The 14,453-nt window shown below is 43.6% G+C and overlaps 1 protein-coding gene across 1 annotated transcript; it reads left to right on the forward strand.

Moving 5' to 3' along the window:
• The first annotated feature begins 6,030 nt into the window (after positions 1 to 6,030).
• On the forward strand, positions 6,031 to 7,294 carry LOC140208174 (hemoglobin subunit alpha-like). Its single transcript, XM_072276663.1, has 3 exons — positions 6,031 to 6,253; positions 6,482 to 6,689; positions 6,964 to 7,294. The coding sequence occupies exons 1-3, from the start codon at positions 6,159 to 6,161 to the stop codon at positions 7,087 to 7,089; spliced, it is 429 nt and encodes a 142-aa protein (XP_072132764.1). The 5' UTR covers positions 6,031 to 6,158; the 3' UTR covers positions 7,090 to 7,294.
• Positions 7,295 to 14,453: the final 7,159 nt, after the last annotated feature.

Genomic DNA, 14,453 nt, shown 5'->3' on the forward strand with positions numbered 1-14,453 from the left:
ATCCATGCAACCTTTAAATGCTTGCCATTGCATATCCACCGTCAACCCTTTAAGTATCATTTGCCAGTGTCATATGAAGGCCGATGTCTTGTACAATTTCACCATAACATCCCATCTTCTCTATTTAGCATTTGACTTACAAAGGGCGATGTCCTATAAAACTTCACCATAGCATCCAATCTCCTGTATTTAGTATTTGATTTATGAAGGCCGATGTCTTGTACAATTTCACCATAACATCCCATCTCCTGTGTTTAGTATTTGATTTATGAAGGCCGATGTGCCAAACGCCATTAATCTGTAACAGCGTTTTCCAGGTGGGCCAGATTCCGCTGCAAGACATGATAGTATTCCTCGCTGCCGACCGCAAATGTGCTAATCCAGCTAACCACACTGTCATTCAGATCGTTGATACAGATGAAAAGAGCGAAAGGCGATCCCTGCAACACTCCACTAGTCACAAGCCTACAGTCAGAGAGACAACCATCGGCTACCCCACTCTGGCTTCTCCCACGGAGCAAATGCCTTATCCAATTTACTCCCTCGTTTTGAATTCCTTGTCCAACCTCCTATGTTGGAGATTGTCAAATACCTTTTTAAAATCCGTACCGACAATGCTTGCCTTCATCGAGCTTCCTGATAACTTGCTTGAAATACTCTATAACAGTGATGAGACACGACTTACCACGTAATACGCCATGCTAACTAACTATCCCTAATCAGTCCATGTCTATCCAAATGCTCATAGATCCGGTCGCTTAGATTAATTTCCAGTAGCTTTCCCACTACTGATGTCAGCTCACGGCCCATAATTACATGGTTTATTTTAGAATCCTTCTTAAACAGTGGAACAACATTGGTTATGCTGCAATCCTCTGGCCTGAGGGTGATTTAAATATCTCTGCTGGAGTCCGAGCATTTTCTACACTTGCCTCCCGCAGGGTCTGAGGGTACACCTGGTCAAGTCCTGGTGATTTAATCCCAGCTTCAAGACTGCAAACAGCTTCTCTATAATATGTATAGAAACCATGGTTGATGCCTATTTGCATTACCTCTATATACTCTCTCTCCGTCTCTTGACTAAATACAGATGCGCATTGAATAACCTCTTTGGCTGCACGCACGGTTTACTATTCTGATCTCCCAGAGGACCAAGTCTGTCTCTTGTAGTCCCATTGCTCTTAACATATCTGCAGCCTCCCATACGATTCTCCTTCACGTTGTCCGCTAAGAAAACATCATGCTTTCCTTTGACTCTCCTGCTTGTTTATTCGTAAGTGTTCTCTTGCATTTCTTACAGTCCTTAAGCAGCTCTTTGCTCGAAGGGTTTCCTGTGGCTCTCCGTCTCCGAGCCTCTGGCACCCTGCCCCTTGTCAGCATACCGGAGTCTCCTGCGCCCAGCTGTTAATCCATTCGTCAGGAAAAACAGCAAAAATGGGATTTACAGAGGAGAGGGTGCAATTAAATAAGTCCATTGGCATCGCGAAAGATAAGGACAAATAATGTAGAGAAGCCAAACAAATAGATGGAGTAATTGTTGTTGTATAATACTGTGAGAACGGAAAGTACCAGTAAAGGTTCCTTAAACAACTGATCACAGTCACTGTCCCCAGAATCATTGCCCTGATTTTCGTGGTGCAATATTTAGTTTTAATTTTTTTGACATCAATTGGCTACAAATGGATCAAAAGTGAAGGGTGACTGTGGACCAGACCAAACAAAGAGGAACAGCGTGGATGTTAAACACCGGTATACACTTGGAGCGCAAGAAAATTTCGATTAACATGTAAATATTCGGAATCCTGCTCAGTATCTGGTCCAGGACAAAGATCAGCAGATTTGATGCTTCCATGACTACAAGATAGAGAGTGACAACCTCGGAGAGAATTCAAACTGCAGAGATGTAAAGGGACTTGGGAGTCCTTGTGCTGGATACCCTGAAGGTTAACCTCCAAGGTTGAGTTGGTGGTGAAGAGGGTGGATGCAACGTTGGCATTCATTAATGGATATAGAAAATACATGCACGTCTTCCCCCTCTCCCACCCTCTCCATGTCTCCCATCTCTTTAACTCTCTCCCACTCCGCCCGCTCTCGACGCAACTTCATCTTCCCCCTCTCTAACTTCCACACACTCATCCTGCCCCTCCTCCGTCTGCTCACCCTTCAAACCGCACTCTCCTCCTTTCCATCAGCCCCTCCTCTCCCTCGCCCTCACCCTCACGGTTACAGCAAACATCTAAAAACTACTGGCAACAGTAACTAGGAACATAGCCAAGTTAATGTTGCAGTTAGGAATGACACGGACTGATTATTTGCAGGAATCCTGAAAATACTTGTAGAATAATTGCAGCTGATGCGAGTCCGAGGGGAACATGAAATGCTGGAAACTCGCAGCTAACACTCGCAGCTCTGTAACGGGTAATGTTGCGGGTTCGAGACCCCAGGTAAATTTCTTAAAGACACATTAATGGTTCTATCGGTCTTCCCTGCAGCAGAAATGGATAAATACATTATAAAAGTGAATGATTTCACACCTGAATGACAGTGAATTGTCGAACTGGTCGGATTTGATTTCAGCAGAAAGGACGTTCCCTGTTCCGAGGAATGTGCGGGTCCAGCAGATGCTTCCACACAGACCCTGAGCTCCAAGTTTCACAGAACAACCATCCTCATCTTCCAAATCAATCCATGATCTGAGCTATTCACCCTTCCTTTCCAGTTCCACTGAAGGGTTTGGCACGAAAGCTCGACTAATTTCTCCGTTCCATAGATGCTGCCCGACCTGCTGAGTTCCTCCAGCATTTGTGTGTTACCATGGTTACGAAAGACCAGCGTGTGGGGCAGAGAGAAGGGACCGCTTGAAAAGTCTGCAGAACATGTTCTCCTTGTTAGAATATCCTTGGGCTGTGAAAAATTAAACTGCTGAAAATTATTTCTGATCTTCGTTGGATCAAGCCGTTGTCTCTGTTATGAATCAGAGATCAAGGTGACATGGAAAAGTACAACACAAAAACAGGCCTTTCGGCTGAGCCATTTAAACTGCCTCATCCCTTCGAGCTGTACTGGGGCCAAAGCCCTCCGCACCCCTCCCATCCAAACTATCCCTTAATGGTTGAAATCGAACTGGCTTGTTACATGTGTAGCCAGAGGAACACCCACCCGGATCACCCGGATCAGTGTCAAGTAGAAAGCTCAGTCAAGGGTTTTCAAGTGACTTCAGTAGAGCAGGTAGATGCTTCAGTACCTTGTATTCTACCACACATGAAAAACTTGAGAGATATGTTGGTCTGGAATAGAGGATCCAAACTCCTTTTGCAAAGCTTGGAAACGACTTTGCTCCCATTCCATACAAGAAGATCATAAGAAGATTAATGAAAGGGTAGATATTTTAGAAATACTGTGAAAAGTAAATGTGGGTGTGAAACCATAGCTGTCCAGTCTCACTGCTAACGAGGAGAAACTAAAGGCCAGTTTACCGACTGGAGTGGTTTTGTATGTGGAAGAGGTGGAAGCAAAACTGAAAGGTCTTAAAATGAAATCTGTGAGGAACATTGCCACCCCATTCATGGTGTCAAATCTGGAATAGACTCCAACTGCATGAACTGATCCTGAGCAAATACGAAAGTAAACACAGATAAGTCTGCTTTAAGTAAACTAGTTAAAAGTATGAAGACAGGTTGAACTTTGCAATCAACTCCCCCCGAATTTCTACCACCCCTGTAGTTTAGCCACCAGCCCCAGATATCCCAGGTGACCTGCTGGTCAGTCAGAACCATATACATAAGTTCCGAATCAGCAAAGCCATTCATCCCCCATCCCCTGTGCTCTCTGAGGTTCTTCCTACTGACAATGTGGTACCCAAACCAAGATGTATAAGCACACACTACCAAGAGATAAAACACCTTTGGTGTCATCCCCCAGTCGTCAGTACCTCAAGTAGCCTCCAAACAGATGGAATCTGCAGTTTGGTGACTGAGCTGCAACTCATGGCACAGGATGATTCCCAGGGTTATGTCTGGAAATAGAGGCATGCTATTTCTTTTTTCCTTTGCTGAGAAAACATGTTATTTTGTTGTTGTTGAATTTGATGATTACAACGTCAAATATTAACTGTTCAGCAGCTGGTCTGTGTACGGGAAGTGGGACAAAGCATTAGAATGAGGAGAGGGGACGTGTTATGCATTCGTGTCTATTTTGTCCCTTACGGGTTTCTGTCAAGCTTTTCTGTGTGTTATGTACTGAATGTATTGTAAGAGGGCATGCTGGGTAGACGGCTTGTAAAATAAGCAGCGGTACATTTGTTCCTCACGTCTCCATCTCTCGTGTGTGTTACCCATGACCACCCAGCTTCCCAGTACCACCAACATAACATATGATCTGACAAAACCCTTATAAGGTGTCAGCATTACATCCTTGCTCAATATTCTAGACTTTTCAAAATGAATGCAAACATTGACTTCCCTTCCTTACCACCAATTCAACCTGCAAGTTAACCTGTAGGGAATCCTGCACAAGGACTCCCAACATTCTTTTAAACTCTGATTTTTTAAATTTTCTCTTCATTGGAGGCTCAACCCAGAAAGTATTCTGGGGTTTAGTTTCACAAAACAGGTTTAGCCACTTCAACAGTGAGATGATGGGGATTTTCTTCTCTTTGTGGTTGTGGCTGTTTGGAATGCTCTGCCTCAGAGTACTGTGGGTGTTGAGTACATGTTAATTCTCTCAAGAATTGGAATTGGTAGATAAATAGAATGTAATAGATCAAAGGATATGATGATCCAGCAAAAAAGTGGAGTTGTGGTCGTCCAGCAGATCAACTAAATGTTTACTGAATGAAGAGGTCATCCTAAAGGCTGTGTCCAAACCTTCATTCATTTCTTACGTTCACATCATGAAAGTCTGTTACTGAAATGACAAAATTCCATCCAAAATGTTGTTTAAATAATAAATTCCACCCACCATATGCTAATAACATTCGGTTAAGTATTGTAGTATCATTACTCCATGTGAGATGTGTTCACTAGACATTGCTAAATCATTATTCTCAAATCATAAAATTATTTAAATTAAATATGAAAACAAAATGTTTTTAATGTATTTTCTTAAAATAATCAGTGCTTTATGTTTCTCAGAGAGCAGTAACACATTAGATACAATGAACCACAACATTGTATTTCTTTGCAACTCTGCTGACTCATCCACTGCTTCTGCTCAGTCACGCTAGTTATCTGATGTCTGGCAATGAATGAAGGAAATTTTGTTCCAAATGAGCTTTAGGAAGAATTCAAAATCATTTGCTTTGGCTGCATAATTCTGATATCAGAAGCCAACTTCATCACTCTCCCTTTCGCTGTTTGATCAGGTCTGTAACCTCAAACCTGACCTGAGTTTCCTTCTCTAAATGTGCTTGTAACATCAGCTCAGTTCTCCCATGTCTATGTAATTCCAGAACAATACTGCAAAGTTGCTCTGGCCATCCTCACGTTTTAGACCTTAAATAGACTAGGGCATAACCAAATCCTTCAGCTGTTTGCTAATACACATTATTTACGTGATTCTAGACCAACACACTTCCTGGTCCAATATGGTTACATTAACATTCATTTTGCCCAGTCAGTTTCTGTGCAGCGTACGCAGCAGGCATCTTGAGAATTTTGGAAAACCAAGTCTCCCTGCACACTGAGGTTAGACAGTTGTGAAATAAAAAAGACTAAAGGTGAGGAGGATGAAGTTGAATGGGTGAATTCAGTGTAATATCCAGGCAAAAATAACAATAAAACGAAATAAACTTATTATATCAGGGTTAGTTTGAAAACGCATATAGAGTAATGGATGTTTTTCTACATTTACTGATAACTTATACGGAAATATACTAAGTTTTTGCAAAAGCGCTTCAAATGAAATATATTAAGGTGGTGTTTATCTTTTAGGAAACAGGATATCCTTGCTAACGGTCGTATGTGAACCGGACAACTGGCTGCCGTTCCCATTGCCTCTTATCATTATATTACATAGACCATGAATCAGGACCCACAACCAATGGGAAAAGTGGGGCGGAGAGGGTGCGGCTCAGCGCGAATTGCAGTAAGTACGGACACATCGAGCCAGAGGCATCTCCTGGTTATTGAGAGATCTGAAAAGGCGAAAACTCTGCAACAATGGCATTCTCTGACAGCGAGAAACAGATTATGGAAGAAATTGGCAACCACATAAAGGCAAATGCTGAAGCTTGGGGTGCGGATGCTTTAGTCAGGTAATTTTCTTAGATTCATAGTATAATTAATGCATTTTCAGCTATTATTTGTAATCGGTAACATGTCTTTGCATTTCCCTATACAAAGACATTCTCTGTATAGAATTGAAGATTTTCCAAAGTAGTGCGATTGCTGGTCCGAAGAAAAATTAAATTTAATTCTAGGCGAGATGTAGTGTATATTGTGTCTGCAAATAATTTCTGCCTTCACTTTCCATTTTTCTGAAGGTTGTTTACTGTCTATCCTCAAACTAAGAAAAATTTCAAGAAATTCACTGGCTTCAAAGACTGTGACCCATCGGTCAGAAATCACGGTCGCCTGGTAATGAAAGCATTGGCGGATGCAGCCCATGACGTGGACCACATGGGTAAACACCTGGAAGGGCTTGCCATTGAATATCGTGAAGAACTGCAGATGGATCCTCATTACATTCACGTATGTAACAATTTTATAGAATCTTAGTAATTGTTATTACATAAACTATGATATTATAATTAGATCAGCAACTCTGAACTTTCAAATTTATTCAGTTGAAATCCCAGCAGTCTGGAAATGTCATCTTCGTCAGCTTAGCTGGGAATATTTTGTCCTGTTGCATTATACATAGGAAAGCATTCAAAGGACAAACAATCAACGCACTTTTAATGGGTAAATTCAACCGTTGAGAATATTAACACCAGCCTATGCTATTTACTTTTCACTTTTACAGATGCTCACCAATTGTATCGTACTCACCCTGGCCATTCACTTGCCTACGTTCACCCCTGCATACCACTGTGCAGTTGGTAAATTTCTTAAGGTGGTCTCGGATGAATTGAGCTCCAAATACCATTAAAGACGCAATCAACCAACCATGGTGAATGACAGCAAGATCATCACTTAAATCTCCTCCTGTGTGTTTTCTCACGCTGTCTGCTAATAAATCATTAGTCCTGTAAACACAAAATAATCTGCCGATGTTGTTGTCAAAGGAACACTCACAATGCGCTGGAGGAACTCAGCGGGTCAGTCAGCATCAGTTGAAAAGATTAGTCGACGTTTCGGGCCGAAACCCTTCGTCAGGACTGAAGGAAGAATTTTGGGGAGGGTTTGAAGAATGCTGGTAGTAGAAAAAAAAAACAGTAATTTGAAAGACAGAGGGGTGGGGGAGGGGAAGCAGGGAGGTGATTGGCAGGAGAACAATGCGCAGCAGTAGAAGGAGGTGGAACTATGAGGGAGGTGGTGTGAAATAGGGATAGAGGAAGGGAAGGGGTGGGAATTACTGGAAGTTGGAGAATTCTATATTCAAACCAAGGGGCTGGAGACTACCTAGACGGTATATGAGGTGTTGCTCCTCCAACCTGAGTTTAGCCTCATCATTGCAGTAGAGGAGGCCGTGTATGGACATATCTGAATGGGAATGGGAAGCAGAGTTGAAGTGGGTGGCTACCGGGAGATCCTGTCTGTTGTGGCGGACGGAGCGGAGGTGCTCGACGAAGCGGTCCCCCAATCTGCGTCGGGTTTCACCGATGTAGAGGAGGCCGCACCAGGAGCACCGGATGCAATAGATGACCCCAACAGACTCGCAGGTGAAGTGTTGCCTCACCTGGAAGGACTGTTTGGGGCCCTGAATGGTGGCAAGAGAGGAGGTGTAGGGACAGGTGTAGCACTTACGCTTGCAGGGATAAGTGCCAGGTGGGAGATCCGTGGGGAGGGACGTCGCGGAGGTGCTCCCAGGATGAGGCTTTCCGTTCCAGGACATCTCAGATATTCTCTTTCTTTAAGGATCGTGGGTTCCCTTCTGTCGTCATCAATGATGCCCTCACCCACATCTCCTCCATTTCCCACACTTCGGCTTTCACCCCATCCTCCCGCCACCACAACAGGGACAGAGTTCCCCTTGTCTTCCCTACCATCCCACCAGCCTCCGGATCCAGCACATTATCCTCCGCAACTTCCGCCACCTTCAACAGGACCCCACCACTAAGCACATCTTTCCCTCTCCACCCCTCTCTGCTTCCCGCAGGGATTGTTCCCTCCGCGACTCACTTATCCGCACGTCCATCCCCACGGATCTCCCACCTGGCACTTATCCCTGTAAGCGTAAGTGCTACACCTGTCCCTACACCTCCTCTCTTGCCACAAATCAGGGCCCCAAACAGTCCTTCCAGGTGAGGCAACACTTCACTTGCGAATCTGTTGGGGTCATCTATTGCATCTGGTGCTCCCGGTGCGGCCTCCTCTACATTGGTGAAACCCGACGCAGATTGGGGCACCGCTTCGTCGAGTACCTCCGCTCCGTCTGCCACAACAGATAGGATCTCCCGGTAGCAACCCACTTCAACTCTGCTTCCCATTCCCATTCAGATATGTCCATACATGGCCTCCTCTACTGCTATGATGAGGCTAAACTCAGGTTGGAGGAGCAACACCTCATATACCCTCTAGGTAGTCTCCAGCCCCTTGGTATGAACATAGAATTCTCCAACTTCCGGTAATTCCCTCCACCTCCCTTCCTCAATCCCTATTTCACATCACCTCCCTCATAGTTACACCTCCTTCTACTACTGCACATTGTTCTCCTGCCAATCACCTCCCTGCTTCCCCTCCCCCACCCATTTGTCTTTCAAATTGCTTGTTCTTTCAACTACCAGCATTCTTCAAACCCTCCCCAAAGTTCTTCCTTCAGTCCTGACGAAGGGTTTCGGTCCGAAACGTCGACTAATCTTTTCAACTGATGCTGACTGACCTGCTGAGTTCCTCCAGCACATTGTGAGTAGTCCTATAAACACACTTACTGTGTTTGCTTTTGCTCCCGTTCGTTAATTAATTCCACATTTTGGCATTGATTAATTGTCATGATTGGTAAACTGAACTGATTAAACATTCACTTTTATCAATGTTTTATCATTTGTTGTAGCTGATTTATTATTTATACACAATTTGAGAAAAATACCTGTCAGATTTGTCCATTAGTAAGAACACAAACAATACTGCAGGGTCTGTTTACCAGTATTACTAGATAACAATAAAGAGGAGAAAGACCTTGGACAAAAAATCATTTAGCCAACAAATATCTGCTTGCTTAATAGTTACATATACACCCACCCCCAATTTGTATGTGAATGAGGCTTTCTGCAGGAATTTTTAAAAAGCAAACATCTGCAATTGGACATTAAAATCTCTCCCTATAGCTTTTATACATTCAACAACATATCAAGGCTCTACTCGAGCCAAGTTTTGCAGATTAAAAATAAAGATTTTGTTTTAAAAAACACAGTTAACAATATAATTTGAAATACTTTATCACATTATAAAAAATAAATAAATAAATATCCAGTGGGAACTAAAAGATTCTGGAAATCCATTGCAAGATATAAGGTAGAAAGTTGCAAACAAAGTACTTGTGTTATATTGAGCTGCTCTGTTCACAGAAAAGAAAAAAAACTCACATTTTGTAGCGGACTTCCACAGAAAATATTATGGGAGACTTATTTAAGAGTCAATTAGTTTGCTCACCGTGAGTTAAAATAGAGTCCTAGAGCCATATTGATCTTGAGAAATGGTATTCTGCCTGGATCATTGATGAGACTTTGCAGTTTGCAATTTACAGTATTGATTTTTAATTTTAGATTTGAAAATAAGAATTGTACATTTTTGAATGATATTTAATTGTGGATGATATCAATTATGAGAAAAAAAGATAGAGATGGGAGATAATACTTCTTGGGAGGAAGAATTTAGATGTTACTCAAAACGTGTAAAATAGAAGCATCAGTGACTGGAGCAGCAAACAGATGCACTTATCTACAAACAAGAGAATGTCCGCAGATGCAGGAAATCCGAGCAGCAGACACAAAATGCTGGAGAAGCTCAGCAGGCCAGGCAGCATCTATGGAAAAAAAAAGTACAGTCAGCGTGTCGGGACAAAATCCTTACACAGGGCTTATTATTTAAGTCGTTCCTCACATTAGCATGGCCATAAAAAGTAAACCAAATGCTGTATGGTTATTTGTTTAGTGAACTGCTGCAGTGCCTCCTGTAAATGGCAAAACCTGCTACATCTATGGTGGCAGTGAATGGTTATGGATGTGTGCCTATCAGGCGGGCTGCTGTGTTTTGCATGGTGTCAAGTTTCTTCACTGGTGGAAAGTACTGCGTCACAGTCCTCACATGATACTTGTGGAAGGTAGGCAGGTTTTGAGTGTGAAGAGGTGAGTTTACCATCCAATAAAAACTTACTAATCATCCCACCTACAGTCTTATGCAAATCATTAATATAGATGACAAACCACAAGAGATCAGGTTGAGATTTCTACAACACACCGCTGTCCACAGACATCTAATCTGAAAAAGCAACCTCTAACTACTGAGCTCTGCCTCTTGCTACCAAGCCGATATGGTACCTAAGTGGCTCACTCATCCTGGATGCTATGTGTCTCTAATCTTCTTGAGCAGCCTACCAAATGGACCTTTTGAAAGGCCTTGCTAAAATTCGTGTAGGCCAGGGTTTCCCAACCTCTTTCATGCCATGCGCCAATACAATTAAGCAACGGGTCTGTAGACTCCAGTTTGGGAACCCCCTGATATAGGCAATGCTCAGCACAGTGCCCTTTTCTGTCTTCTTGCTTACCTACACAAAACAAAAAACAAACAAATTAGTGAGAACTGGTTTGCCATGCAAAAACTCTTGGTGATTATCCTTAATTCATCCTTTCCTTTCCAAATGTAAATAATCCCGTTTCTCAGAATCCCTCTAAGTTTCCCATTCTTCATTTAAGGTTCAATGGCCATAACATATTGGCTTATTCTACTGGCCCTCCTAAAGTAAAGGGACAGCATTAGCCATTCTCTAGTTTCCCAGTCACTCTGCTGTGGGTATTAAAGAAACAATGATCTCTGCCATGGTCCTAACAATTCTGTCCGTTGCCTCTCACAACATACTAGGTTCAATGTTGAAAGATCAAAGTAAGTTTATTATCAAATTACGCATATGTCACCATATGCAACATTGAGATTCATTTTATTGCAGGCATTACAGTAGCACAAAAAATTACTGTATTGGACATTCAGTTTCCAAGGCCCAAGAGGCCTTTTGCTAACTTCAGCTATTTAGCATAGCAGCATAACCTTTCCTCAGGATCAGAATTGGCTGTGACAAAGTTAAACTTCTAACCATATTCCTTCTTCAGCTTCTTGTTGTAAACAAGAACCAGTCTTCAGCTCTTAATGTAAATTGCTTGAACTAATCAGTTTGAAATATAAAGCACAGCTTTGCAAATGTTGAGGAGGTTGGTTGCATCGTTTGCAAAGTGAAGCGACCATGAGCCTTCTCATCTGCATTTGCTAAAGGTGAGACAATGGGGTCATGTTAATTGGCCTACATAAAATAGGCAACTACAGCCTCTTCCCACACTGCCCCCTGTGGAAATGCCATTCGCTTTTCTCAGTTCCTTTATCTCCACTGCATCTATTCCCAGGGTGAGGCGTTCCTTTCCAAGAGATCAGGGATAACCTCCTTCTTTGTGGATCAGTGTTTCCCTTCCTCCACCATTGAATACCCTCATCTGTATCTGTTCCGTTTCCTGAATGTCCACCCTCACCCACATCTTCCTGTTGCCTTAGCAGGGATTGAGTTTCTCTGTCCCTGTCTGCCACTCGATGAGTCTCTGTATCAAGCACATCAGTCTCCAGGACCCTTCCACCAAAAACATTGTTACCTCCCCTCCAGTCTGTAATTCACTTGTCCTTTCCACTCACCCCACTAGTCTCCCTCCTGGCACCCGTCCCTGCAGGCAGAAGCAGTGCTACATCTGCTCATTCACCCCCCTCCCTCACCTTCATTCAGAGACCCAGGCAGTGCTTCCAGGTGAAGCAACGCTTCACCCCGAGATCTTTTGGGGTCATCTGTTGTACCCAGTGCTCCCAATGCTGTCTGCTCTGCGTTGGGGGACGGCATTGTTGAGCACCCTCGGTCTCTCTGAAAGAACTGGGATTTCTGGTGGTGAACCATTTGAATTCCAGTTTCCATTTCCATTCCGACATGTTGGTCCACGGCCACCTTTACTGTCACGATGGGCCTACTCTCAGCTTGGAGGAGTAACACCTCATATTCCACCTGATAGCATGAACGTCTTTTTCTCCAGCTTCTAGTGGTTTGACTCTTCTCCTCACCTTGCTTGCCTTTCACCTGGCCCAGTGCTCCTCCTCCTCCTTATCTTCCCTGGTCCACTCTCCTCTGCTCTCAGGTTCCTTCTCCTCTAGCTTTTTGTCTTTCACATGTTGCCTCCAAGCTTCTTACTTCATACCCCCTTTCCCAGCATCCTGGTTTGCCCCCTTCCCCTCTGCTCATCTGTTCTGGTTTCTTCCCCTTCCTTTCCAGTCCCGATGAAGGGTTTTGGCCCAAAACATCAACTTCAAATTAATTTCCATAGATGCTGCTGACCGACCGAGTCCGTTTATTCATTTACGGGATGGGGGCATCGCCAGTTAAGCCAGCATTTATTGCCCTTCTCTATTTGCCCTTGAAAAAGTGGTGACGAGCTGGTGCAGTCCCTGAGGTGTAGGTATACCCAAAGTGATGTTAGGCAGAAAATTCCATGACTTTGTCCCTGTGACAATGAATGAACGGTGATATGTTTCCAAGTCGGGATGGTGAGTGATTTAGAGGTGGATTTCCAAGTGCTGGTGTTCCCAGGTATCTGCTGTTCTCATCTTTCTAGATGGTAGTGCTCGTGGGTCTGGAAGGTGCTGATTTAGGAACTTTGGTGTGTTGTTGCAGGGCATCTTGTCGATAGTACACACTGCTGCAAGTGTCCGTCGATGGTGGGGGGATTGGATGCTTGCGGAAAGGGTACCAACCAAGTGGGCTGCCTTGTATTGGATGGTGTCAAGCTTCTTGAGTGTTGATGGAGCTGCACACATCTAGGTGGTGGTGACTATTCCATTAAACTCCTGACCTGAGACTTTGAGATGGTGAACAGTCTTTGGGGAGTCAGAAGGTGAGTTAAACACAGCAGGATACCTAACTTTTTTACCTGCTCTGGATGCCACGGTGTTTAAATGTCTAAACCAATTCAGGTTCCTGTCAATCGTAACCCTCAGAATGTTGATAGCATGGGATTTGTGTGTGCTGCTCTGGATTTTGAGCATCTGAAGGATCTCTTGTGTTTTTGATTAACTGCAGATACATTATTTGCATGATTGTTATTGAATACAGAGAAGCTTGTAGACCAGATACTCTTTGTTACTGAGCACAGCAAACAAGCTCACAGTTTGATCAATCAATAGCTGGAGTATCTCTGTACTCCCAGCATTAATGCGGAGTCTGGGATTACTGGCCCCAAGTGTTTTAGACCATAGAGTCACAGAAAAGTACAGCACAGAGACAAGCCCTTCAGTCCATCTAGTCCATGCCAAAACAATTTAAACTGTCAGCACCCATCGATCCGTTAAGTGTTGAAATCTAGTTTGCATGCACCACTTGCAGTGACAGGTCATTCCACACTCTCACGGCCCTCTGAGTGAAGACATTTCCTCTCATGTTTCTTAAACATTTCACCTGTTACCCTTTACCCATCACCTCTGACTGTGGTCCCACACAACCTCGGTGGAAAAAAAACCTGTTAGCATTTACCCTTATCTATAGACCTCATTCATATCTTTCCTGCAGGTAGGTGACCAAAACTGCACGCAATACTCCAAATTTGGCCGCACCAATACCTTTTACAACTTCAACACAGCATCTCAACTCCTTTACTCAATTCTTTGATTTATGAAGGCCAAGGTGCCATAAATTTTCTTTATGACCCTATCTACCTGTGATGCCACTTTCAATGAGCTATGGGCCTGTATTCCCAGATCTCTTTGTTCTACCGCACTCCTCCGTGCACTGCCGTTCACTGTGTAAGACCCACCCTGGGTGCTCCTACCCAAATGTAACGCCTTACTCCTGTCTGCATTAAATTCTATCAGCCTATTTTTCCAGCTTATCCAGATCCCTCTACAAGTCGTGATAGCCACTAAACCCCAAGTCTTGGTGTTACCTGTAAATTTGCTGATCCAGTTAACCTCGTTATCATCCAGATTGTTGATACAGATGGCAGACAACAATGCACCCAGTAGCAATCCCTGCTGCACTCTACAAGCCACAGGCCTCCAGTCAGAGAGTCAACCATTCACTCCCACTCTCTGGCTTCTCCCGCAAAGCCAATGTCAAAT

Source organism: Mobula birostris, chromosome 13 (assembly GCF_030028105.1).
Source record: "Mobula birostris isolate sMobBir1 chromosome 13, sMobBir1.hap1, whole genome shotgun sequence".
NCBI lineage: Eukaryota > Metazoa > Chordata > Chondrichthyes > Myliobatiformes > Myliobatidae > Mobula > Mobula birostris.

Coding starts and splice junctions, on each gene's coding strand:
- LOC140208174 (XM_072276663.1), top strand. CDS start 6,159: ATGGCATTCTCTGACAGCGAGAAACAGATTATGGAAGAAATTGGCAAC. Junction 6,254..6,481: donor GGTGCGGATGCTTTAGTCAG/GTAATTTTCTTA, acceptor ATTTTTCTGAAG/GTTGTTTACTGTCTATCCTC. Junction 6,690..6,963: donor TGGATCCTCATTACATTCAC/GTATGTAACAAT, acceptor TCACTTTTACAG/ATGCTCACCAATTGTATCGT.